Below are 23,284 nucleotides of genomic sequence, written 5' to 3' on the forward strand. Positions count from 1 at the left end.
TAATGGAGTTCATCACAACCAGGTTGATACTGAGGACTGTCTGAGGTACATGTGAATACATTGAATACACACACTGCATGTGGTTAATTAAGTCCATGATTCTGCACTTACCGGCTTCAGTTGGGAGTGGCACTCACTCCACATCGGATAACAGTGATACACAATAAGCTGGTGTAAGCCCAGTATACTGTAAAATCAGAAATTTTCGGTGGTGTAATATTTTCGGTAGTCTCCAAAATCGGCGGTTCAGTGGAGGAAAAATTTCGGTAAACCTGTTTTCCAGGTAAGTGTACTACCGTGGTAGTACTAATACCGAAATTTTCCGTGCGTTATATTATAGGTAAAACAAGAGTACATAACCCCCCCCCCCAGAGTGTGCAACTCCCACATACCCTGCTGTCCCGACAGAATTTCAAGTTGACGTCATTATTTATGACGCAATGCTCCTTGCACCAGTGATTTACAACATGTGTACGGGTGTCAACGCATCACACGTTTTTCTTTGCAATAATTTGTACAGGATCGATCGGCTTCGGTCAACCACAGGTTCCGGATTGGTCTGATAATCCGTGTACAGTGTGCATCATCAAAATGACGTCAACTTGAAATTCTGTCGGGACAGCACCCATAGTGGAGTTGCACACTCTGGGGGTTATGTACTCTTGGTAAAAATTGTCGGCACCGAAGTTGCCGAAAATAAAAAAAACACCACCGAAAAGTTCTGCTTTTACTGTAGTAGCACACTTCGGTTCACAGTACAAACATGCGCATGGTGCTGTCTCAGTCGCACTCCGTCATAAGTAGTTCTCTCTCCTTGCTGTCACCATGGCAACCACGGTGTGCGAGGTGCTCTCAAGGCTCTTCTGCTACTGTATGGCACTGGTGATGTGTTACGATGTCGGGTTTCACTGTCATTCTGCATTTCTTACAAAGGAATTGTGCATTGCTCCCTACACGGGCGCTCGTTTCTAGTGTTTGAGGTAAAATAACAGATGCCGCTAGCTGCTAGTCCAGGCTATAATGGAATATTAAAGCATACTGTGTGAATAGGCACCGGAGGTTCCTGTGTTGGTTTACCACAATCCTCTATTGGGGACTGACAATGACAATGTCGGGGATGCCAAATTCTCTTCGCCCTGGAATGTAGGCTGCCGTTTCTGATGCGTTGTGGGGAAAACACCCCCATTCATTGTATGTTGTTTTCTCCAGGAGATTGTCTGAAAATCAGCTAAGAAGCTTGCCTGCACATGTATTTGACAGTCTTCAAGCACTGGTTGTTCTGTAAGTCAACACCTGCCTGCAATAGCCAGGAATAAGAACTGTTCTGTTTTTGACTATACAATAATATGCAATTATAGTCCATTTCAAAAAGATTAGCAATCAGGTTTTGGTCTTAAAAAGTATGAAGACAAGGGAAATTTGGACAACAAAGTACATAGAATGGCTTGTTAGGACACGGCAAATTGTTGTGTGAAGGTTTCGGAACAATTGGACCAGCCGTTAAGGAGTTAGAATTTCGGCCAGGTTTCCGGCCTTTTCCCATGGTTTACAATTTGCCCTGGATGTCAGTATCGATTTTTTTATCAAAACCCACGATTTATCCTTTCCTTTTTGTCCTTGTGGTTATGAATGCTGTCTGCTGACCATGAAGTTGTGAGTTCAAATCCCAAACTTTCTTCAAGTCAAACTTTTTTTTCATTGTTTTGGTGATCACGCTGGTACAAAAATCACAAGCCAAAGAAGCTTGCTGCGCCCAACGACTTGTTGTTGGAGCTCGCGTTCCTGCCGAACTAACTTACTGACACTTGACTGGTTCACGCCATGTGAACACACCCACAACACTGAAACCGTGTGAGTGAACACGGAAATCATTGCGCTGTAGCTACGTCACGGTTGTTGAATCAACGGCGCCGGCACATCGATCGATCGACTTCTTCTTGCGAATTATTTTAGTATTTCAAGATCGTCAATTTATTTGAATTTGGGAGTCAACGCCGTCTTCTATGTATCAGCTTTCACAGGCGTCTGCTTTTCTCAAAATGTCGTCGAAGTCACACGGATAGCTTTGCCAAGTCATGGCTTTGGGAATGAGTCTGTGTCGATGTCGTTTTCGTCACATCGTGAGAGTAAATTGCATCGCAGCTCAAAGAAATTGGGCACGAAACGAATTGGGACCCATCCCGCTCGTCAACATTTACCACACTTTCGACATGTCCTCTCTGACTCCATATCGATACGAGGAAGAACTCGTTTGTTGTAAACCAGACGTACATGTACCGACGTGAGTGAGTTGTCATTTTCATGCTTTCGCGCGGATTATTTCTTCGAGTTCACAGTGAGTTTTTCCAGCCAGCTCTTGAGCGCGCATACGGTAAGACGGCAAACTCCCCGGGCGATCGCCAGGATTGCTAATCTTTTTGAAACTGACTGTAGTTGCACCCTACTTCTGTTTAACTTTAAAAATGTCACCAAGAACAACAACGACGACGATGACAATGACACCAACAACAACAACAACAACAACAACAACAACAACAACAACAACAACAACAACAACAACAACAACAACAACAACAACAACAACAACAACAACAACAACAACAACAACAACAACAACAACAACAACAACAGCAACAGCAACAGCAACAGCAACAGCAACAGCAACAGCAACAGCAACAGCAACAACAAGCAACACAAACTGCAACTACACACACTCTAGATGCGATCTTGCCGTACTTAAAAAAACTTCACAAGTTCACGGTGAAGTTTTCAATTTAGGTTGAACTTGCCCATTATTTATGAGCGTTAGCATGCTAACGCGAGTTAGCAGCCAGCCCAGCGAGCTGGCCCAACCTGCACGCATGCGCGAGTCACGTGGGCACGCGCCCTTCAAAATCCTGTACAATGTCTCTTTCATGTCATTACTGTTTGGACTTTCGAGCATGCAACTTGCGGAACAGGTGTTCCCAAAACAATTTCCTTTCGTTAGACTTTCAAGCTTGCATCCTCGTATCTCTACGTTTCAAATTCAGACTTCAATGACGCCTGTTGGTGCCTGAAACAATGTCGTCGTCTACAGTGGAACGTCGACTGTGGACTTTTAGCTTGTGCCATCATCAGGTCTCCTGAAATGAAGTACCTCCACGCGATCTCAGCGACCCTTGTTTGCCGGTGCCTTGAAACAATGTCGTCGTCACCAACCGGCGTCCAGCCTCTCCGGACCGCCTCGCTCTACCTGGCTCCGCCGCCCGCCTACTGCGAACGCAGCGACGGCCGCCACAGAGCACCACCACTGCAACAGCAGGCGCGAGCCTGACGATCGTAATTCGTATCCAGAGAGGCGAGTTCGTGGACTTTGATTTTCTGTTGGAAGTAACAACGTTAGTTGTCCACTGCCGTCACCAACGCCACCCAGCTTCTCCTCGCTCTACTTGGATCCGTATCGCCGCTCGCCGCCAGCAGGCCGGACCCGACTGGGAGCCCGGTGCAGTGACGACCGCCATATGCGCATGCAGCACCAACAGCAGGTGAACCTGACTGTCCTATACGGGCCCTTCTCGATCGTGTCCAGAGAGGCGAGTTCGTGGACTTCGATTTCCTGCTGCCCGATACAGTTGCAGTCAGTCCAGCTCCGGCGACGTTCCAACTCCGTAGCCCCTCATATGTTGCTCTTCTGGCGCACTAGCATTTATTTGAATCCGAACCCAGAACTGCGCTTCGTAGGCTGCATGACGGTAGCACTTGAGTTGAGACCTGGACAGTGTTCATGAATGGTCTGTGTTCCACTGTTCCTCACCGCGTTTCACGAGTGCCTGTGGATGTATTTGGCCACGATCGTCGCGGCCAATCGCCAGTTCTTGCCACCCAGAAACTGGACGTTATCGACAACTGTTTCGTCCTTTGTGAACTCATCAGCCGCACAGAGGGAATTCAAGTAAGCCGAATTTGATAGCAATGGAAAAAAATCTCCAAAGCCAGGTTATCAATATCAACCTGTGGCAACTGCGCCTCACGGTGTACTGGAACAGCATGACCCGCCTGCCAGCAGTGCAGCTCAGTGCACCCGCCAGCATTTCCGTGCGCATTTCGTCCTACTCACCAGTACAGATCCGCATCACGTACCGCAACCGTATGCCGCTACTACGAGTACGGCGCTTGCACGTGTCAGCTCAGGCAGTGCTGCCTCCAGTGCCGACAGGAGCACCCCAGGGCAAAGTGTAAGGCCTCATCAGTAACTGTGTAAGCACTCAGTTTCTCACTTCTCAAATTTACTGGACTCACATCCTGATCCTATGCTCCGGAGGTATTGTTGTCCCTGCCCTTTTGGCACGTGTGTGCCCCTTTTGGCACGTTGGTGCGGACCGCGCGCGGACTGCGCCGGTTGGAGATTATCGTACATGTTCTTGTTGTTGTGCGCATGCTTGCATGCTTATCGTGCGCATTCTGGTTGTTTTGTGGGCCTTCTTCCTGAGACTCTCCTTGGAACAGCAATGATTATCTGTCCTCTGAGTGTGGCGTACGTGTGATGGATGTATAAGAGTAATCGGAAGGGCTATCGTGCGAGGGAATAAAAAAAACCCGACGACAATTGGCGCCCAGCTAGTGGCATCGTTCCCCACGACCCTGAGATCGTTTCCGTTTTTGCCGTGCCTTCAAATCTTGCCTTCTCCACGCATCCTCGCCATGGCTCCGCTTTGCTCCATCTGCTCAACCCTGACGTCGGAGCTCCTACTCAGGTGAGCCTGCTTTGTCTGCCCTGCGTAATGTGTTGTACCTTGTACGTAGTTCTGCTGGTACTAGTCTTCGATTTGGGATTTTCAAAATAATTGTTTCGCTTCGTGGCATTGAAGTCCCGTGTTGTTCTCTTGTGTACAAGTACCTCGTTCGAGCCTCGCTCCTGTTAGTACATGATTGTGGCCCACGTTGTGTGTGCGGTGTTTTGAACCAGTGTACATTGTCGCCCTCCGGCCTCTGGCTGTTCGAGTGGTCGTGTGCACTGTGTTTCACACCTTCTGACTTGAAAGTTTGTTGTCCGTGCTGTCGTGCATGCTCATCGTGTTGCTTGGTACGTCATCATGGTAGTCAGCATGGGTAGCTTTGCTCGTGTTTGCTTACTCGCCCTGTGTTGTGCACTGGTGCACGTCGTTTCGGTGTCGTCGGACTGCTCCGATCCTGTGTCGTCTGATTTGTTTCAGTTTGGTAGATGTCCCCATCGATTTACTCGATGTGGTGGCACTCCGTCGTTTCCAGTTTCAAGTACAAGTGCTTTCTTTTTCGTTTTACTAGTATTCATGTTTTGTGTCGAGCGTTTTAGTGCTCCGCCTGGTTGTCCCGCTCATGTGGAATGGCTGACGCCCAGTGGTGTAACATGCTTCTGAGATTCTCGTTGACGGTCCGGGTGGCAATATTTCTGTGAGTGTGTTGTTTGGTATTTGTGTTTTGGCACGTGGGTCTCTTCATTTCACCTAGGGGGGCGTCCGATCATGGTGAGCCACGGTCTGCCTGGTGGGCTGGTGGGATCCAGCGCTTATTTGTATCGGTTCGCCTTGCGGGTGTTCGGTTTCCGTGTTTTGCTGGCTGGCCTTTGTGCGTTCCAGTAGGGTTCAGGACGGTGTTTTTTTTGGGTTTCGTGAGCGGTTGTGTTTCACGCGTGATATTCAGGTTCAATCCCTGTGGGTTTTTTCAGGTTAGAGACCTGTGGTTTTTTCAGGTTAGAGGCCTGTGGTTATTCAGGGTAGCGCCCTGTGGTTTTTCTATGTTAATTTTTGTTTGCGTATTGGTGACCGATTTGTTTGTGTGCTATCTGGTGTCCTCATGGATAGACTGCCCCTGTATCCGTAGGCGTGTTCAACGTTGCTGTTCTGCCATTCCTTCTTGTGGTTTTTCTTGTCTGAATTTTGGCTCCTAGTATTGCTGAGATGTTTGCGTCAGTCCTTGTTTCTTTCTTTCTGTGTGTGTATCTGTGAGTTTTCGTAGCCCCATCGGCTGAGTGATGGTTTTCCGGACAACTCCTGTGCTGTCAGATGACTGGTCACCCGGTTCAGCTGCCGTGGTCTTCGCCGTACCGTCGGTTTGCCTTGGCTTCGCACCAGGGCGAGGTGGTTGTTTTCCGGGGGCCCACGCCTGAAAGATGGCGGTTCCCTCTATGGGTGGGCCCAGTCTGTTTTCTTTCCACCCCTTTGCTTTGGCTTTTCCCCCGTTGTCCGGAGTTACTAAACATTAAATGTATCCTACTGTTTTGGCCCTGCGTATCTGCATGTGTATGTTGTTCACATTTGATTTCTTTTTCTCCTGTCTGTCTTCTCGTTTTGTTTTCTTCTCTCCCATCCTCAGGAGAGGATGCATTTTTTTTCATGTGGAAGTATGTTGTCCCTGCCCTTTTGGCACGTGCGTGCCCCTTTTGGCACGTTGGTGCGGACCGCGCGCGGACTGCGCCGGTTGGAGATTATCGTACATGTTCTTGTTGTTGTGCGCATGCTTGCATGCTTATCGTGCGCATTCTGGTTGTTTTGTGGGCCTTCTTCCTGAGACTCTCCTTGGAACAGCAATGATTATCTGTCCTCTGAGTGTGGCGTACGTGTGATGGATGTATAAGAGTAATCGGAAGGGCTATCGTGCGAGGGATTAAAAAAACCCCGACGACAGTATGTTGCACATGGTCGTAATTGTCGGGTTGTGGTAGGCTTCATCGGCAACCACTCAACTAACTGGGATCCATTGAATTTAACACGGTCACATGCTAACCCAGATTTTATTTCTGCGCAACGATCCGGGCCGTTTCTTGCAGCAGGCTTGAAACAGCTGGCCCGTGTTCTTCACCCCCTTTCTCATCTCTGTGCTGTTCCGGCGTAGATGCGGTTCCTAGACGAACGGGAAGTTACACACGACACACCCTTTGTAAAGCCTGGAGGGTCGAAGTGTCAACGATTACATTCCAGCAGACCGTATCTCTCCACAATGTCAAGATGACAATGCTGCAAATATGACTAGACAATTGCTCGCCCCGCTGTATCTTGCTAAGCTCGATGTTAAAAGTGCATTCTGCCGAATTCCCGTCTGCCCGGAGGAGTGGCCCTTGTTGAACCGCTGGCAGGATCAATACTGTTATGAGAGCGTCCTGCCCTTCAGACTGTACTACGCTCCCGGCCAGCTATAGGGAACTCTGTCGCATCCGCCAGTGAATGGATTGTGTGCGGGCAGTTCGCACTCCCACGCCTGTTGCATTACGGGAATACCTCAATTAACATGACTTCCTCAATGCATGCTCTGGACTTGTGTTAGCTCGCCAGCAACTCGCTATTCTGCTTCAGGCGTTTACATACCTCGGTGTTTCTCTGGCCCCAGCAAAAGTGGAGGGTCCAGCCCAAGTCCCGACATCTTCCCATTACGGGAAATACCTCGACTAACGTTTCTGTCTCCATGCATGCTCTGGACTTGTGTTAGCTCGCCAGCAACTCGCTACTCGGCACCGTGCGTTTACATACCTCGGTGTTTCTCTGGCGTCAGCAAAAGTGCTTCCTCGATGTACATGTATGCTCTGGACCTGTGTTAGCTCGCCAGCAACTCACTACTCGGCGCCGTGCGTTTACATACCTCGGTGTTTCTCTGGCGTCAGCAAAAGTGGAGGGTCCAGCCCACGTCCTGACGTTTATCGGCGTCATCCTGGACACCCGCGCGCTCACATCAGTCTGCCGATGGACGAACTTGCCAAGCTTCACAACCTCCTACGTGCCACTCTCAACACAGCTTCAATTACCCAATGTCAACTCGAGTATCTTCTGGGAAAGCTCTCGTTTGCTAGAAGAGTGATAGTCCCAGGACGCACATTGCAGATTGTGGTCACTTGCCAACTGGTACCGGCAGCCGTATTACCTGATCAAGCTCTCCGAAGAGTGCCTCAAATATCTTCGCTGATGGCCTGAGCTCCTGGAATAGTTGAACGGCCGGTCCTTCTTCCTACACCCTAAGTGGACGCCGTCCCCCAACTTGCTGCTATTCACTGATGCAAGTGGTGCACTTGGCTGGTGCGCAAACAATTGCGACCGGGGATAGGGCAATGGACAGTCAATCAAGCAAACCAGCCAATCGCAAAGAGTGGTTTGCAATTGTGGCAGCACCTGGGAAAGCTAGCGGCACCAGCTGCAGATGCCAATCGATCGACTTTACAGCAACTGCAAAAATCTTGCTCATCAGTTGTGGCTATGGCCTGGCGTTATACACCGGCCACTCGTTTCGAATCAGCTGCCGGACTCGATATTCAGAGAGGCGGGAAGGTGGAAAGCCATGTCTGCCCGAGTAACATTCAGAGGCCGCCAGCAGCCAAAGCATGGTTAACTGTGGCAATGGCCTCAGCCCATGATATCGAGTTCCTGTTAGTCAATCGTTACCGAGCTTGCACTGCTTACAAATTTCACAGGTAGCTGCACTTTGTGATCCGCTCCGGGAGTGCCGATTTATGGAATATATGCTCTCAACTGGTTATGCATCTCTATATATCTAGCATTTGGCGGCTCTATTCAGAGTCATTGCCGGCTCCATGCAGAGGCATTGGCGGCTCCATGCGGAGTCATTCGGCGGCTCCATGCGGAGTAATTCGGCGGCTCCATGCGGAGTAATTCGGCGGCTCCATGCGGAGTCATTCGCCGGCTCCATGCGGAGTCAATTGCCGGCTCCATGCGGAGTCATTCGCCGGCTCCATGCGGAGTCATTCGCCGGCTCCATGCGGAGTCATTTGCCGGCTCCATGCGGAGTCATTCACCTGCTCCATGCGGAGTCATTTGCCGGCTCCATGCGGAGTCATTTGCCGGCTCCATGCGGAGTCATTTGCCGGCTCCATGCGGAGTCATTTGCCGGCTCCATGCGGAGTCATTCGCCTGCTCCAAGCGGAGTCATTTGCTGGCTCAGCTGCGAGCCATTATACCAGTTGCTCGAATCGGCAGTCCCAGCTTAATGCAAAAACTCGGTTGCTCTGTTGTGAGGTGGGGGGATGCTAACTGAATGAACCGGAAGCTGAAGCACAGGCATGAAAACTCACTAGGGTGCTTTGTTTGCTTGCGCAAACAAATTCCTTTGCCAAATTGGATTTAGCCTTGTATGATTTATTTCAAACATATGTCTTGTTCAAATATTTGCTCATTGCATAGCTCTCTGCACAACAACTCCTTGTCGTTGGACCATAGACTCTGCGCGTTGGAGGTGGCGGAACGTACAATCAGTGAACCGTCATCTTTTGAAATCGATTCAGAAGTCCGGCATTACCTCGACAGCAGTACGTAATGAGTTTAGAAATAACGCAGCCTTGTTTACGTGTATCATTGATGTCCATCTTAGTACCACCTGAAGCAAAGAGACCAGTGGCATCCGTGGGAGTTGCCTACTGTGTACGGACGGTCATCCATGTACATGTATTGATGTATGGAGAGTCCGTAACTCAGAGTCACGGTGCAGCTGTGCTTATGGTTCAGTGCACGATGTGCTGCCTTCGTTTCGTTATCTCAGCCTGCATCACTGTGACGTCCTGCACTCATGCACCCAAACCCATGATCTCTCACACCAGCACATCTGCTCTTGCTTGATCCGTTCGAGTACCTACTCGAGCTCCAGGTTTTGGGTGCATTGTACTTTTGAAAACTCCAGTTCCGTAGGAAATCTGGCTTCAAACCACGGGAAAGTGTGGTGCTTGATTTTCCGCAACGCGTGGATTGTAGCTGCATGGTGTAATGAAGGTCACGGGCCATGCATCTGGTCCGTAGAAAAGAGATCACAGTTGCATACTCAGATTGTGTTTATGGACCCTTGCATGGATGCACATGGATAGGCAGCAACGGCACTTAAGTCCAGAGCAGCCAGGTATCCTGCATCACTGCCTACGTCACACCGTCCACCAGTAGCAACTTAGGAAACACACACTGTGTGATTCTGATCCAGTGCTTGGAATTTGAAGCCTCTCTGTGGCCCCGTTGACTGCTTACCATTGGTATTACTATTGGTTGTTCTGTTTGTAGGCAAGGCAGCCTCCTTTTGCTCCAGTTCTTGTGAGAATGTACCTGGAGAAGAGCAATCCTGTCCCCCTACCTGGAAGTGCACTGGTACTGTATCCAGCTATACCTGTGTGGGTAAGCCGCAGCATGTACAGTCACAACTACATCTCCACCCCTAGCTCTCAGGAATGTCTCTACATACCACCCCTAGCCCTCAGGAATGTCTCTACATACCACCCCTAGCCCTCAGGAATGACTCTACATACCACCCCTAGCCCTCAGGAATGACTCTACATACCACCCCTAGCTCTCAGGAATGTCTCTACATACCACCCTAGCTCGCAGGAATGTCTCCACATACCGCACCCCTTTCAGGAATGTCTCCACATATCACCTCACTCAGGGATGTCCACATCAGCTGGCTTTGGACAAAGGAAAGTCGTACAGATTAAACTGAATAGCTGTTATACAGGAGGAACAGTTTCATTCATGAAATACGAAGAAACTAAGAAGGCTCTTTGTCTTAGTCGCACACCGTAAATTCCCTGCACAGTTCATATATCTACACTGTAAAGCAACGTGTATACAAAGTTGTACACACCTGCCAGGAATACATTCAGTGGCTTTAAGTGAACACAAGGCCCTGAGCGCGGCATGAAAGAGTAGTAACATTACAATTCAGCAGGCTTTGAACTCAGATAAGGCCCCTGGTAAGAACGTCGCTGATTAGTCGTTTCCTAGACCACCAGATCGTCCATGTTCTAATGAGAGGTTATAAGAGTGGTTGTCATGTGACTAAGTTTGTGCAGAAAGTGATCATGGCATGTGGACAGTGGAACCAACATGGCCGACATCATGTGACCCATAGATGCAGGGTTTGTGTGGAGTTGGAACCAACATGGCTGCCCCATGTGGTCATGTGACAGATGTGAAACCACTCTATATGACATCTCTCTTGCCAAAAGTGTGAAGCCCGGGGAAGATATGAGGAGAGTGAAGCTTGGCTATGTAAGTATGTATTGTGGTCAACTTGATTGTCCAGTTCTGTTGAGGGTATGTCAATGCAGTACTCGCTTATTTTCTGCAATACTGGCCAAGGCACTTAGTAGTTTGCGATCCCAAAAATCACCCAATTTGAAAAAAATCCACACAAAAGCCCTGATTTGGTTTTTTCAGACGGGCGATAAAAGAGACCGGCGCTAATTTCCAAAAATGCAGTATGTACCTCCTGGTCTTCACTTCTATACTGGGGTGGGCAATGAGGTGGAGGTGTCTCTCTCTGAGACATTTTAGCAGGATCTTTTTACTACTGTAAGGTAGTCACTTGTTTGAAACAGAAAACCACCAGGTGGCCCGCAAAGCAGGGACTTTAAAAGTGCAGCGCATGAGCTGCACGTGATGTGTGTGCATGCGTGTGCATGTGTGTCACTGTGTGCGTATGTGTGTGTGTGTGTGTGTGTGTGTGTGTGTGTGTGTGTGTGTGTGTGTGTGTGTGTGTGTGTGTGTGTGTGTGTGTGTGTGTGTGCCAGCTAGTTCGGTTGGTGGGTACACTTATGCCTGATTGTGTTGGGTCTGTTGCCAACGGGCTCGGCTACTTGAAGGTGTAATGTTGTACCTGCCACCTCTGTTGGTTCCAGGGTTCATATACTTTCTATTTGAAGTATACATACCTGTTAACCATGGACTGCTTCTGGCTAGATTAACTCTTGTGTAATCAAAGGTGCTAGTGAAGCTCAGATCCACTCTGATTTAGCCACCCACACTAGTAGCAAGTATTACCTTCACTGGGGGCAGGGGTGACTGCAGTTGGATCCCGGGACGGATACCCTGGTGCCGTAAATCCTTTTTTCTGCAACTTGTCCTCACCCACTTACTGAGGTGTGGTGAGCCCATAAGTGGGATCATTTTCAAGTCCACCCAGAGTTTTGGTGATTTCAGGGGGTGTCGGCCGTTGGGCGGTTCAATAGCCAATTGAGTCATCTTTCCAAGATTCCTTTTGAGTCTCTCTCCCCTCTCCCGGGGAGACCCACGTGACCAGTTTTGGCAGTGAGCAACAAGTACAAGTGTGTGTGTGTGTATGTGTGTGTGTGTGTGTGTGTGTGTGTGTGTGTGTGTGTGTGTGTGTGTGTGTGTGTGTGTGTGTGTGTGTGTGTGTGTGTGTGTGTGTGTGTGTGTGTGTGTGTGTGTGTGTGTGTGTGTGTGTGTGTGTGTGTGTGTGTACATGCCTACTTGGTCCGCGTCAGCAATATTGTCGCTTATCTTTCGACAATTTGAACTTAGACTTTGGACATCAACGCGTGCACTTGAAGTGATAAAACTTGGTACGATGGAAGGTAAGGTAAAAAATGACAACTAGCTATGAGGAATTTATTGTCCAAGGAAGGGTTTATACTTTTTTCGGTCCTCCTCGTCGCTGCTCTCAGCGCTGGTGACAAATATTTTTGCTCGGGATCGACTCTCTTGCTTTTGCAAGCTCATCTCTCTTCTTCTCCGCTGCCTGGCTTTTTCTAAAGAGAAGTCGATCATGACGGTCGCCTTCTCTATAGGACTTCGCGTGGGCAGCACGACAGCTTGTGTGGTTCAAATCAGACGCCGTTCTTTGCAAGATTATATTTTGAACGACAACAACGACGCGTACAGTACTTGCAAATCTCCACGACGCGTTGGATACTCCGAGCGTTGAGCTGGAGGTAAGGGAGCTGCGATCTCAGCTTGACGAGCGATCCCTGAGGTGAGCAATCTCGGCCGTTCAGCAAAATGAAGCTGATTCCGAGTAGCCGATTACTTTCTTGCGACTTGCGCTGCTCTTGCCTGCACAGCGTAACAAGATAATCAATTTTGATGCGGCGCTGTATCAATCAAAATCACCCACCCGTCGCTCTCGATATCCACTCGAAATCTAGCTAGACCTTTCAGGTACTAGTAAACTAACTTACTAACCAAACTTGGGATGAAATGGGCTGCCAAGTGAGCATTGGCGACATGTAAACAAAGCTGAAAGATAAGCGACAATATCGCTGACGCGGACCAAGTACATGAAAAAACAGAGGGTCTGAAGCTCTTCTGCTAGCTGCTATGTGTTGTTTGTTGCTGTTGTATAATGGTCATGTTGGTCATCTTCGATCACCATAGTGTTCTTTTGTAGAACTTCCAAAACTGTGTTGCTTTATTTAATCTCGTCATCTCTTTCATTCGTCTCTCCTCAACAGATCGGTACTTTAATATGTTTGCATGCCGTGGATTCAATGTCAGCTTCAATGCGTACCCGAGAGTAAGCATTTCGGTTGCCCGCACAGAATGCAAGATCCAGGACCTATTACTTTTCAAGTTCACTCGATTTCTTTACTATGTGAAAGAACAGAAATGCTTCCAGGTTTGTCTGCAATGCAATTTTAAGAGCATCTGTGTGTGTGTGTGTCTGTCTGTCTGTCTGTCTGTCTGTCTGTCTGTCTGTCTGGGTGTGTGTGTCTGTGTGTGCGTGGGTGTGTGCGCGCGCGCCCCCAAAGGGGGGGGGGGTAGGGGATTGCACACATTTGTGTATGTGTGCGTGTGCATGCATGTGTCAGCCAGTTCAGTAGAGGTTTTGCCAGATAACAGGTTACTCACTGGGTATAATCAATCAAACTCACTGGAAGGTGTGCTGCTGTAGGAGTTACATTCTTTGCTAGAAAGTATATTTTTCGCGGTATAGATAATATATATTTTCACTCACAGAGCAACCGGTCTGTACGTGAGGTACTGTAAAATTCCGTTAATAAGCCCCGGGCGTATACTTTGCAGAGCATCAAAAACCGGGCGTATATTTGGGCATGGGCTTATTTTAGGGCATGGGCGTTATTTCGGACGCAATCTGCAGAAGATCAATCTATCACTAGTATCAGCAACCCACTAGTTTCAGTGAACTACCAATCACACTGAGCGCGGTACAGGTACATCAAACCACAGCTGGAAATTTGGTCGTAACTAGGGGTGAAACGAAGGTCTCAAATTCCCATTCGAAACTTCTTTATTAAAACGAACGAAGGTGTCGAAGGATTCTTTTTTAGCATGATCAACGCTCAAAAATCTTAAAAATAAAAGGGGGCAAAATATCAGAACCCAATACTTATATTGTATGTGCAATTTGTTTCTCAATCTGCTGGTATCAATGTATCCATTCCAGGTAAGAAAATACTTTGGCCCAGCTCACCACTATAGATAGAGGCAAGGTTTTAACATACTCTTGATAGAGGCCATACCCAATACCTGTTTGTGAGTCAATTGTCCATATTTCTGACAATTTAGATCAGTGTACTTGGGATCGTGTACAGACTTGCTAGCCTTGGCCTTTTTGACACAAAGCGACAAGAGATCACTGCTCTAGTATACAGCCAGTTGCGTGCTTGAACAATACCAAAATGGACGGAAAAGAGCCATATTGCGTAGTAAATATCAGATGCCCAACTTCATAAAAAAATTGTCAAATCTGGACATGTACTTTTCGCTTATCTGCTCGCATCCACCGGGTGCATTGGTGATTGAGAGGAGAGTGAATACCGGTAGTCACTGGGTGAGGAACTTCACCTGCGTCGATGATTTCAGGCCATCGCTGCGCTCCCTCTCGCTGCTGCTGGGAGAGTGAATACTGCAATGGCTTCAGCGATGGAAACTTATATTTTCGATTCAAATATTATGAGACTACACTCGTATCTCTGCTACAACTTTCTCCAGACACCATCACTAGCAGATATCGACAGCACCCACAGCAAGCTATAGTCCTGGTACAAGCAGCATAACTGAGTGAAAACACGATCGAAATCGCAAAACTACTCTCCTACTAGTATCGCAGAGCGCCAAACACTCGACGAATACAATCAAAAAAGTCATCCGTGTGTACACCATGGTAGATCTACACACCAACGCAAAACGGGAACACGCTGGTGACTGGAACAGGGCCAGTTCTTCACTGACTTGTCACTTCTTCAGTTCCGGTGCGCACGCAGACCGTGCCCCTACTTGTAGTTGTAGTACAGCATGTACACAGGACAGTGCTAGTGCATGCAGCACATCGCACAAGATCAATGCATTGATGCATGTACTAAACCCGTGTCGACCTTCGTTCGAATCAAAAACGAAGGTTCGTTTCAAAGGAAAACGAAGGTCCTTCGAACCTTCGACTACTTCGTTTCACCCCTAGTCGTAACCAAGAATGTAGCGATAAAGTACAGATTTGATAGGTAAACCACTTGTCCACTTTACACCCTTGGCTTATCTCGGGCATGGGCGCTAAAACGGACTTGAAGTGTACACCGCCTAAAACTGGGCTTATTATCGGACATGGGCGTTATTTAGGGTGGGCTTATTTACGGAATTTTACGGTAGTGGTCTACCAGAGAATGTACTCACAGAGAACGTGCCAGAGAATGTACTCACAGTGTACCGCTACACCACACTCGCAGCCACACGCTAGCAAAAAAACAAGGCCAGAAAATGATAAAGAGCATGTCGGCCAGCAAGAGAGATATCAGTGAAAAACGCGGGCAGAGCAATGGCACGGTGTGGGTGACTAGGCAGCAGGGGAGCGCCTGAAAACACGACTCCCTAAATTTCCAGCCACGACCGCTCAACCGGGCTGGAGGAAAAACTCGCCTTGTGGCCAAAAAACCCTTCTACTAATATGGGACCTGCCCCACTGCCGGTCACACCCAAAACGTGAAGAGAAGCAAGTGAAAAAAGTAACATGCAAAAAACACCGAGACCCTTGGTACACAAACATAAACACAGCATGCGGCATGCCATGGAAAACCAGAAACAGCAGAAAAGCAAGCAAAAACGTACGGAACCCAAGGGAGGGTAGGGTAGGCAGGGAAGCTCCAAGCTACCACGAGCAAACACAACACCATGATGGCAGGTGAGAGAGAGTTGCGCAGTGGAAGAGCAGCAGTTCACGGAAAGAAAATGGTGAGTGAAAAATACATTTTTTTACATTCTTTCGATACGCTCAGCCGTGATAAACCAACACAGTTTTGTAGAGCTAGAGAGATCCTAGGTTTGAACCCCAAGACAGACAGTTATTTACGTTTTTCTCTCCTTGTTAAGTTGTATATGTACATGTGCATGAATCTACATGTTACATCCCCCCCCCCCCCCCGCTACTACACTGCTGTACTTGTCTAGCATGGCTCTAGGGTACTTTAAGGCGATGTATTGCTATTATGCTATAGTACAGCATTGTAGTCCAGCAATGTATGCGAGTGGGGTATCAATCGACATAAATTAACTGTACTTCCTTCACATGGATAACTTGTGACTTGTGCACAGCGCTAGAAAGCGTGCATAACCCCTGGGCGTATGTACTCTTGGCGATAGTGGTGGAGGCTCACAGTGCGGAGTCTTGTAAGTACGAACATTTCATAGCTTGTTCCCTTTCTCTTGCATTCAGGCCGCTAGATCTGAATTTCTTGATCGACACGTAAAGAAGGTTTTGTTCAGGGCTGATGTCAAGAAAGCGGGAATCCTGTATAATACTGAAACTCAGGGAAATGAGACCACCGATCAAATGGTGACAGCTGATGGCTTTGTTTGTGCAAAGGGTAAGCGTTGACTGTGCTGATGTTCCTATGTTACTATTCCGGCATCAGGATGATGTGCACTATGCATGCTAGGTGAACCTTTCCTAGCAGTTTGCATTTCTTTCACTCTTATGTGCTGTGTGAGTATTGTCTTTCACTTATAGATGGAATGTATGATGTTTGGTGTGTGTTGACCTCCATTTGATAGACTATACAGAGAGGTAGACGTGTGGTCTTGAAACCTTCATGTTTCAAAAACAAATGCTCTGTCAGTTTGCTGTCGGATTGTCAATTGTCCAACAGAATTTTAATCATTGTCAGGTGGTCTTAGTTGTCGTTTTCACGAAGATGATATTTTACTGTTTTGACGCGTTTCAGATCTTGCTGTTTTGTAAGCTCTGAATATGCAGGAGTTGTCCCTGAAATATGCGGGAGTTGTCCCTGAGATATGTGTACAGGAGAGAAATGTTTTGTTTGGTTATGATTTCCAATAGTGTTGCTTTCGATATCCTAGGTAATGTCTTTTAATTCAATTCTCTTGTCAAAGTGTTAGTGTTCCTCATATTGTTATGAACTCTTTAGTAGTCTTTACCTCATTCGTTGTCCATTGATGTGCTTTTTCATTATCCCATTCTCTTGGGTAGATGTAGATGAGTGTCAAATGCCAACATCTTGCCCCATGGGCTTTGCTTGCATCAACACCAAGGGCAGTTATAGATGTAAAGGTATGGTACTGAGCCATGGAGCATTTTCAACATTAGAATTATTTTATTAATGATAATCGGCCATCCGCGGTGGCATCAAGGAGAAAACAGCGAAAAAATGAATCGTTCATCTTGCTCCACGTGTAAGCTACAACTACTTGTACTTATTTTGCCCTGAGGGTTGTTGCTGCATTAACGTACTAGTATCCATTGTCGCCGCAATCCTCTGGCCCATTCTTTTCCATGACTTGTGGCCGGTGGTTAGCATTCCGAGGTGCTGAATGCATTCAACAATCACAACAGCACGTACGCAGACCCACGCACTCATCTCCTCAATATAGAACTCGGAGTTCAGTTCAGTCGCAGACTCCTCAGTCTCAGGTCTCCGTGCAGTCTCAGTCTCTTTGAGCTCGGATTTGAATGACTACTCACAACGTGAAAAAAGCAGTCTTTGTTGAGTGTGTGAGGTTGACCTTAGACCAAGGCAGCAGCTATTAGTTGGCCCCTGGGTAGTGTCGGGTTCGCCATGAAGAAGGCCACACGTCTGTGGTATCTGGACTTCCGAGTCATCGTTTGTTGACTAGCTACGCGGCGCATGCCTGCTGTGGCTTGATACCATCTATTCAGTCATCGTGGCACATTGTGACTTCTGGGTCCGGGCATTGCGACGTTTGCTACTTCTACTGCACTGTATTAGCACCTCTATTCCCAACCGCACAATCTACACGGCGTACGTGTAGTCGCGACACACAATGATATTGCTCATTTAAAATGCAGGACCATAGATCCTTTATGCTTCACGCTGCTCTGTTACCTAATGCTGTACCCAATTGTCTGAAATCCTCTCCATTTATTTCTCAGTTTCAGCGTGTGTTTATGCGCTTATTGGATGATCTGGTTTCTTTTGGCCAATATAGGGCGTGTGAAAGAGGAAGCGGGGTCATAATTATTACGTATTGCAATATATCAAACATACAGGCGTACGTACCGGTGGGTGGCTCAGACTAGACACCAACAGTATGCATGAGCTGTGCAGAACACTATTTGAAGTAGATGGATGAAATACCAACATGGACCCATATATCAGTAGCAGGCATGATCAACACCAACATTTAGGTGACTGCGTGAACTTGAGAAGCCAAGGTCACATTGACCAGGGATGAAATTATCCTGCAGTGCATCGCAGTTTGCGATGCAAAATCGATCTACTGCTACTTAAAAGTCCCCGTGACTTGCAGAAAACTGCGATGCATACAGACTATCCATGCTTGGCCTGCGCTATCAAGTAACATGCATATTGTACAGTGCAATGCACGTGGTGCAGGTTGACCATTACGCTACTTGAACAACTTCAAAGTGATCACACTCACTGTCCGGCCGTCTGTTCAGACAGTGGGATGAGGATCATTCTCATGAGTGACTGCAATTGGGGATTTGATCGGGCACAGGGGAGATGCTAGTGTGAGTTTTGCATCTCCGGACACTTTGTTTCTCCTTCACAGATGGAAAGAAATCGTTCAACCTTTCATGTGGCGGATTCATTGTCAGCTTCCATTCGTATCCACGGGTGAACGCTTCACATGTCTCTAGCAAATGCCAAACAACAGTACGGCCACCTTTAAGGCTGGACCTACTTGAGCACATTTTAAAAGTGAATAAATGCTACCAGGTTAGTTTGAAATGTTTAAAACATTTAATGGTTGATTTACGAACTGGGATGGTGCAAGTACGGCAGTAATTGTAGAAGTAGGTGGCCGCTACAAACGCTGGATTGATGTGGGATCTTCTTTTCTTTCATCTCTATTCGGGGATATGAGAGAGAAGGAGACAACGAGTCACGGTGTGTGTTTATGTGTGTGCGTGCGCATACAGGCTCGTGCGTGGTCGCCGGAGCATGTGTGTATGACTGTATACATGTATGCCACTGAGATTTGTGTACGCGGGTGCATGTGTGTGCGCGTGTGTGTACACACTTTGCCCTGGTAATGACACTGATTGAACTCAGACGCATTGCTGATAGCATGTATTCATACAACCACACTCGGCTGCGATTGCAATTCTCCTTTTCTTCTGCATCCAGGGTGCAAGAACTAAACTTCTTGAGGGACAAGTAAGGAATGTTTGGCTGAAAGGTACTGACATGACCATGGTCAGGTACAATCTTGAAATGCAAGAAGTTGACAGGTCTGTCATTCAGCCCTATCCAACCGCGGATGGCTTTATTTGTGGGAAAGGTAAGCCTTGAAATCCCTGGTCAGGATACGCTCTTGTTCATGTGGGCGACTCAATTGCTGGAAAACATCATGAGAACGAATCCTGGGAGGAGAGGGCAGTGCTTTTGAGACTGAACTCCCGCAACATGAGATATGACATCCCGCATCAGGTGATTTCACTTTACACTCAAGTTTTCAGCATATCATCATGACTCTGCGGCAAGCGGAATGCTGCTGAGCAAATTTGCTAGTGTGCTATCCAGCATTTCTCACTAGCCACGAAATATTGTCTAGTCCTATGCAGGGTTCTAGCCAGGTCAAAATAGTAGGGGGCGGATAGGGGGGGGGGGGGGGAACAGTTACCCCGTAACCCATTTTTCCATTTTCCGAAGTCATCTCGCAATGCAAAATGCAATGTACGGGAGCAAACCCTTGACTTCACCGCAGGCAAGTATGCCTTTATGACCACTCTGTTAGTGACTTTTCGACTGCATCTTTGTTGAATTGCCTGAAAACACAAAATCGACTAATGAGTAGGGGCGTCATACTTTCCCGGGGGAGGGGGCACTCAATTAGAGTGTGGGGGGGGGGGGGTGTGCTGCGCCCCCTACTCTCCTTTGGCTAGAACCCTGCTATGTACTACACATAATAGCTTAATTCACAAGGAGCTAGTCAACTTCCCTGCGCGCTGTCTTATCTTGTTACTAAGCATTGGGGGTCTTATGCATGAAAATGTCCCCACCCTTTAAGGCAAGTATATCCTGGTGCGAGCCAGCATTAAAATCCTCCATTGGATAGCGTGACAAGAGCTCTCCAGTCAATAATTGCTGGGGAAGGAGACTGCAAAGGTTTCAACTTCCGAATCAGGAACAAATTTGCGTTCTACCAGTGTAATAGCTGAGCCGTCAGCTGCCACGGCTGCTGCCACGCCTGCCATGTCCTTCTGCCGGGCGGTACCACACCGGCTTCGACGAGTTTTGAACCTCCCAAATGTAAAGGAAGCTGTTGACATCCTCAAATGAGTATTGGGGGTTAAAAGGATTCCGACGCATATCGTTGAGTCCCTTGATATGACGACAATGCTCTTAGGACGTCTTCCACCCAAAGTAAATTTCTCCACTGTGACATGGGTTGCAGGGTCAGCTTTGATTTGATAGAACTCAACGTCTCTGGTGAGAATTTCCTGGTGCTGGTCGCCATGTATCCTTTCCGTGAGATGGCAACTTGTTCAGTCGTAGACGGTATGCGACCCATGGTGCTTAAAGATCAAGGTAGCGCTTTGTGACGAACTGACGCGGGTGCTATGGTTGGCAGGTGTGGAACTGATGCCAACCGCCAACAGCAGTACGCGGCCAAAGCAGCGAACTCCATGACTTCTTCCTGGTGTTCTTCAATGCTTTGCTCTGATTGCTTCGATCGGCTACCAGCAACCTTGCTCTGGAGTATTAACTAGCCCAAACCTTTCAACTGAAAAAAAAAGCTTACTGTCCTTACTGTCCTCACTGCCCTCACTGTCCTCACTGTCCTTGCTGTCCTCACTGTCCTCGCTGTCCTCACTGTCCTCACTGGCCTCACTGTCCTCACTGTCCTCACTGTCCTCACTGTCCTCACTGTCCTCGCTGTCCTCACTGTCCTCACTGGCCTCACTGTCCTCACTGTCCTCACTGTCCTCTCTGCCCTCACTGTCCTCACTGTCCTCACTGGCCTCACTGTCCTCACTGTCCTCACTGTCCTCACTGTCCTCGCTGTCCTCACTGTCCTCACTGGCCTCACTGTCCTCACTGTCCTCACTGTCCTCACTGTCCTCACTGTCCTCACTGTCCTCACAGTGTCCTCACTGTCCTCACTGTCCTCACTGTCCTCACTGTCCTCACTGGCCTCACTGTCCTCACAGTGTCCTCACTGTCCTCACTGTCCTCACTGTCCTCACTGTCCTCACAGTGTCCTCACTGTCCTCACTGTCCTCACAGTGTCCTCACTGTCCTCACTGTCCTCACAGTGTCCTCACTGTCCTCACTGTCCTCTCTGTCCTCTCTGTCCTCACTGTCCTCACTGTCTGTCCTCACTGTCCTCACTGTCCTCACTGTCCTCTCTGTCCTCACTGTCCTCACTGTCTGTCCTCACTGTCCTCACTGTCCTCTCTGTCCTCACTGTCCTCTCTGCCCTCTCTGCCCTCACTGTCCTCACTGTCCTCACTGTCCTCACTGTCCTCTCTGCCCTCACTGTCCTCTCTGCCCTCACTGTCCTCACTGTCCTCTCTGCCCTCACTGTCCTCACTGTCCTCTCTGCCCTCTCTGCCCTCACTGTCCTCACTGTCCTCACTGTCCTCACTGTCCTCACTGTCCTCACTGTCCTCTCTGTCCTCACTGTCTGTCCTCACTTTCCTCACTGTCCTCACTGTCCTCTCTGCCCTCACTGTCCTCTCTGCCCTCACTGTCCTCCCTGTCCTCACTGTCCTCTCTGCCCTCACCATTGCGCGAAATCACGCGACATCTGTACATTTTCGATCTGCGGGATGAAGATGACGACGTCCATGCATCAGGTATCAGGGGGTAGTAAGATACTGGTATATTACTACTCCACGCCTCAAATCGTGCTGTCAAGCGTATGCGGGGGAGTGTAGCATGCCATCCCTTACACTTTCCAGCTCAGGGTTACCCTCGCTACCAATGGACGAAATTTCAGGGTCACAGCTTGCGCAACGGCTTTGTCCTGTTCGAATGGCCACTCGACATACTCAGCACAAATTTTCTATTGCATGCATGCACAAAATGTTCAACTTTCGTAATTTTGGCGACTTTACCACCGTCGTGGAGGCTGGTTGGCGAGGAGCAGGTAGCCATCCCTTGTAGAATCAAACACATGGTTCCACAGTGTGGCTGATTCCGCAAGAGCCAGGTCCATACGAGGAACATTCGCTTTGTCTTTTGCCATCGAAGTAAGTCACTTTCCTTGTTCTCAGTGTTTTTTTACGTTCAACGTTTCTGAGATTTTTGAATTATTCACTTTTCATTCTTTCATACTTTATTTCTTCATGTTCACTGCCTCACTTGCCTTCTGATCTGGAGAATGTGATGGAGGTGACTGTTGGTTACTGCCTGGTATACGGGTTGTCGTGCTGTTGCTGTATTTCCGTCCTGCTCGCGACGTTGTAGATCACAAACAATTTGAAATCACATGAATTGTACTTACCGTCGTGCGTGCGGTATTAGGAAACGCTGTGCAGATTGGATCGTCGCAATGTATCTATATGTGTGTCTGGTCATCCTGTGCCACGCAAGAACTCCAACCAGACGCATTCGTCCTCGGCCCTGTTGATCGATTGTCCACTCGTCTTTCCTTGAAGAACGATCGATCAAAAAAATCGAGCACGAGGACTTTTTGCAAAAAAATGGCTGAAAAAAGGAAGAAAAAAGGGTGCTCAGAATGAGATTCGAGTACAAAACCATGGTCCCAGCAGTTTATGTGGATGTCGCTCATAGATGCGCGATTTCGCGCAATGTGTCCTCTCTGCCCTCACTGTCCTCACTGTCCTCACTGCCCTCTCTGCCCTCACTGTCCTTACTGTCCTTCTAGTACTACATTCTGCAGTCCGGCTAGCTCAGTGCTCAGTGCTCAGTCGGTAGAGCATGCGACTCTTAATCTCAGGGTTGTGGGTTCGAGCCCCACGTTGGGCACCAATTGTCGTCGGGTTCGAAACTGACGATGGGCTCTTCCGATACTCTCACTCGTACACACAACTAGCATGAACAGTTTCTTGTTCTTGTTGCAAGGAGAGAGTTCAGGAAAAAGCAAAGCACTTCCACACGAGAAATGGCAATACTAAAGATCTGAGG

General features: G+C 48.1%; 2 protein-coding genes across 2 annotated transcripts; one reads left to right on the forward strand and one right to left on the reverse strand.

Moving 5' to 3' along the window:
- Positions 1 to 1,215: 1,215 nt before the first annotated feature.
- LOC135816803 (uncharacterized) lies at positions 1,216 to 19,480 on the forward strand. The gene is made up of 8 exons (XM_065329904.1): positions 1,216 to 1,281; positions 9,144 to 9,268; positions 10,005 to 10,115; positions 13,190 to 13,251; positions 16,402 to 16,552; positions 17,176 to 17,256; positions 18,738 to 18,904; positions 19,316 to 19,480. The coding sequence occupies exons 4-8, from the start codon at positions 13,204 to 13,206 to the stop codon at positions 19,478 to 19,480; spliced, it is 612 nt and encodes a 203-aa protein (XP_065185976.1). The 5' UTR covers positions 1,216 to 1,281; positions 9,144 to 9,268; positions 10,005 to 10,115; positions 13,190 to 13,203.
- Positions 19,481 to 19,506: 26 nt separating this feature from the next.
- LOC135816804 (protein starmaker-like) lies at positions 19,507 to 21,921 on the reverse strand. Its single transcript, XM_065329905.1, has 3 exons — positions 21,560 to 21,921; positions 20,934 to 21,265; positions 19,507 to 19,526 (listed from the first exon to the last, which is right to left on the reverse strand). Exons 1-3 carry the CDS (start codon positions 21,919 to 21,921, stop codon positions 19,507 to 19,509), a joined length of 714 nt encoding a protein of 237 aa, XP_065185977.1.
- Positions 21,922 to 23,284: the final 1,363 nt, after the last annotated feature.

This window comes from Sycon ciliatum, chromosome 5 (assembly GCF_964019385.1).
Source record: "Sycon ciliatum chromosome 5, ocSycCili1.1, whole genome shotgun sequence".
Taxonomy (NCBI): Eukaryota; Metazoa; Porifera; class Calcarea; order Leucosolenida; family Sycettidae; genus Sycon; species Sycon ciliatum.

What these genes read in the sequence shown, in the direction of transcription:
- LOC135816804 (XM_065329905.1), bottom strand. Translation starts at nt 21,921, where the DNA reads ATGGTGAGGGCAGAGAGGACAGTGAGGACAGGGAGGACAGTGAGGGCA. An exon ending in GAGGACAGTGAGGACAGACA is followed by an intron (nt 21,266 to 21,559) that starts GTGAGGACAGTG and finishes CTGTGAGGACAG; the next exon opens with TGAGGACAGTGAGGACAGTG. An exon ending in CAGTGAGGACAGTAAGGACA is followed by an intron (nt 19,527 to 20,933) that starts GTAAGCTTTTTT and finishes GATGTTTTCCAG; the next exon opens with CAATTGAGTCGCCCACATGA.
- LOC135816803 (XM_065329904.1), top strand. Translation starts at nt 13,204, where the DNA reads ATGTTTGCATGCCGTGGATTCAATGTCAGCTTCAATGCGTACCCGAGA. An exon ending in TGGCTTTGTTTGTGCAAAGG is followed by an intron (nt 16,553 to 17,175) that starts GTAAGCGTTGAC and finishes TCTCTTGGGTAG; the next exon opens with ATGTAGATGAGTGTCAAATG. An exon ending in AAGTGAATAAATGCTACCAG is followed by an intron (nt 18,905 to 19,315) that starts GTTAGTTTGAAA and finishes TTCTGCATCCAG; the next exon opens with GGTGCAAGAACTAAACTTCT.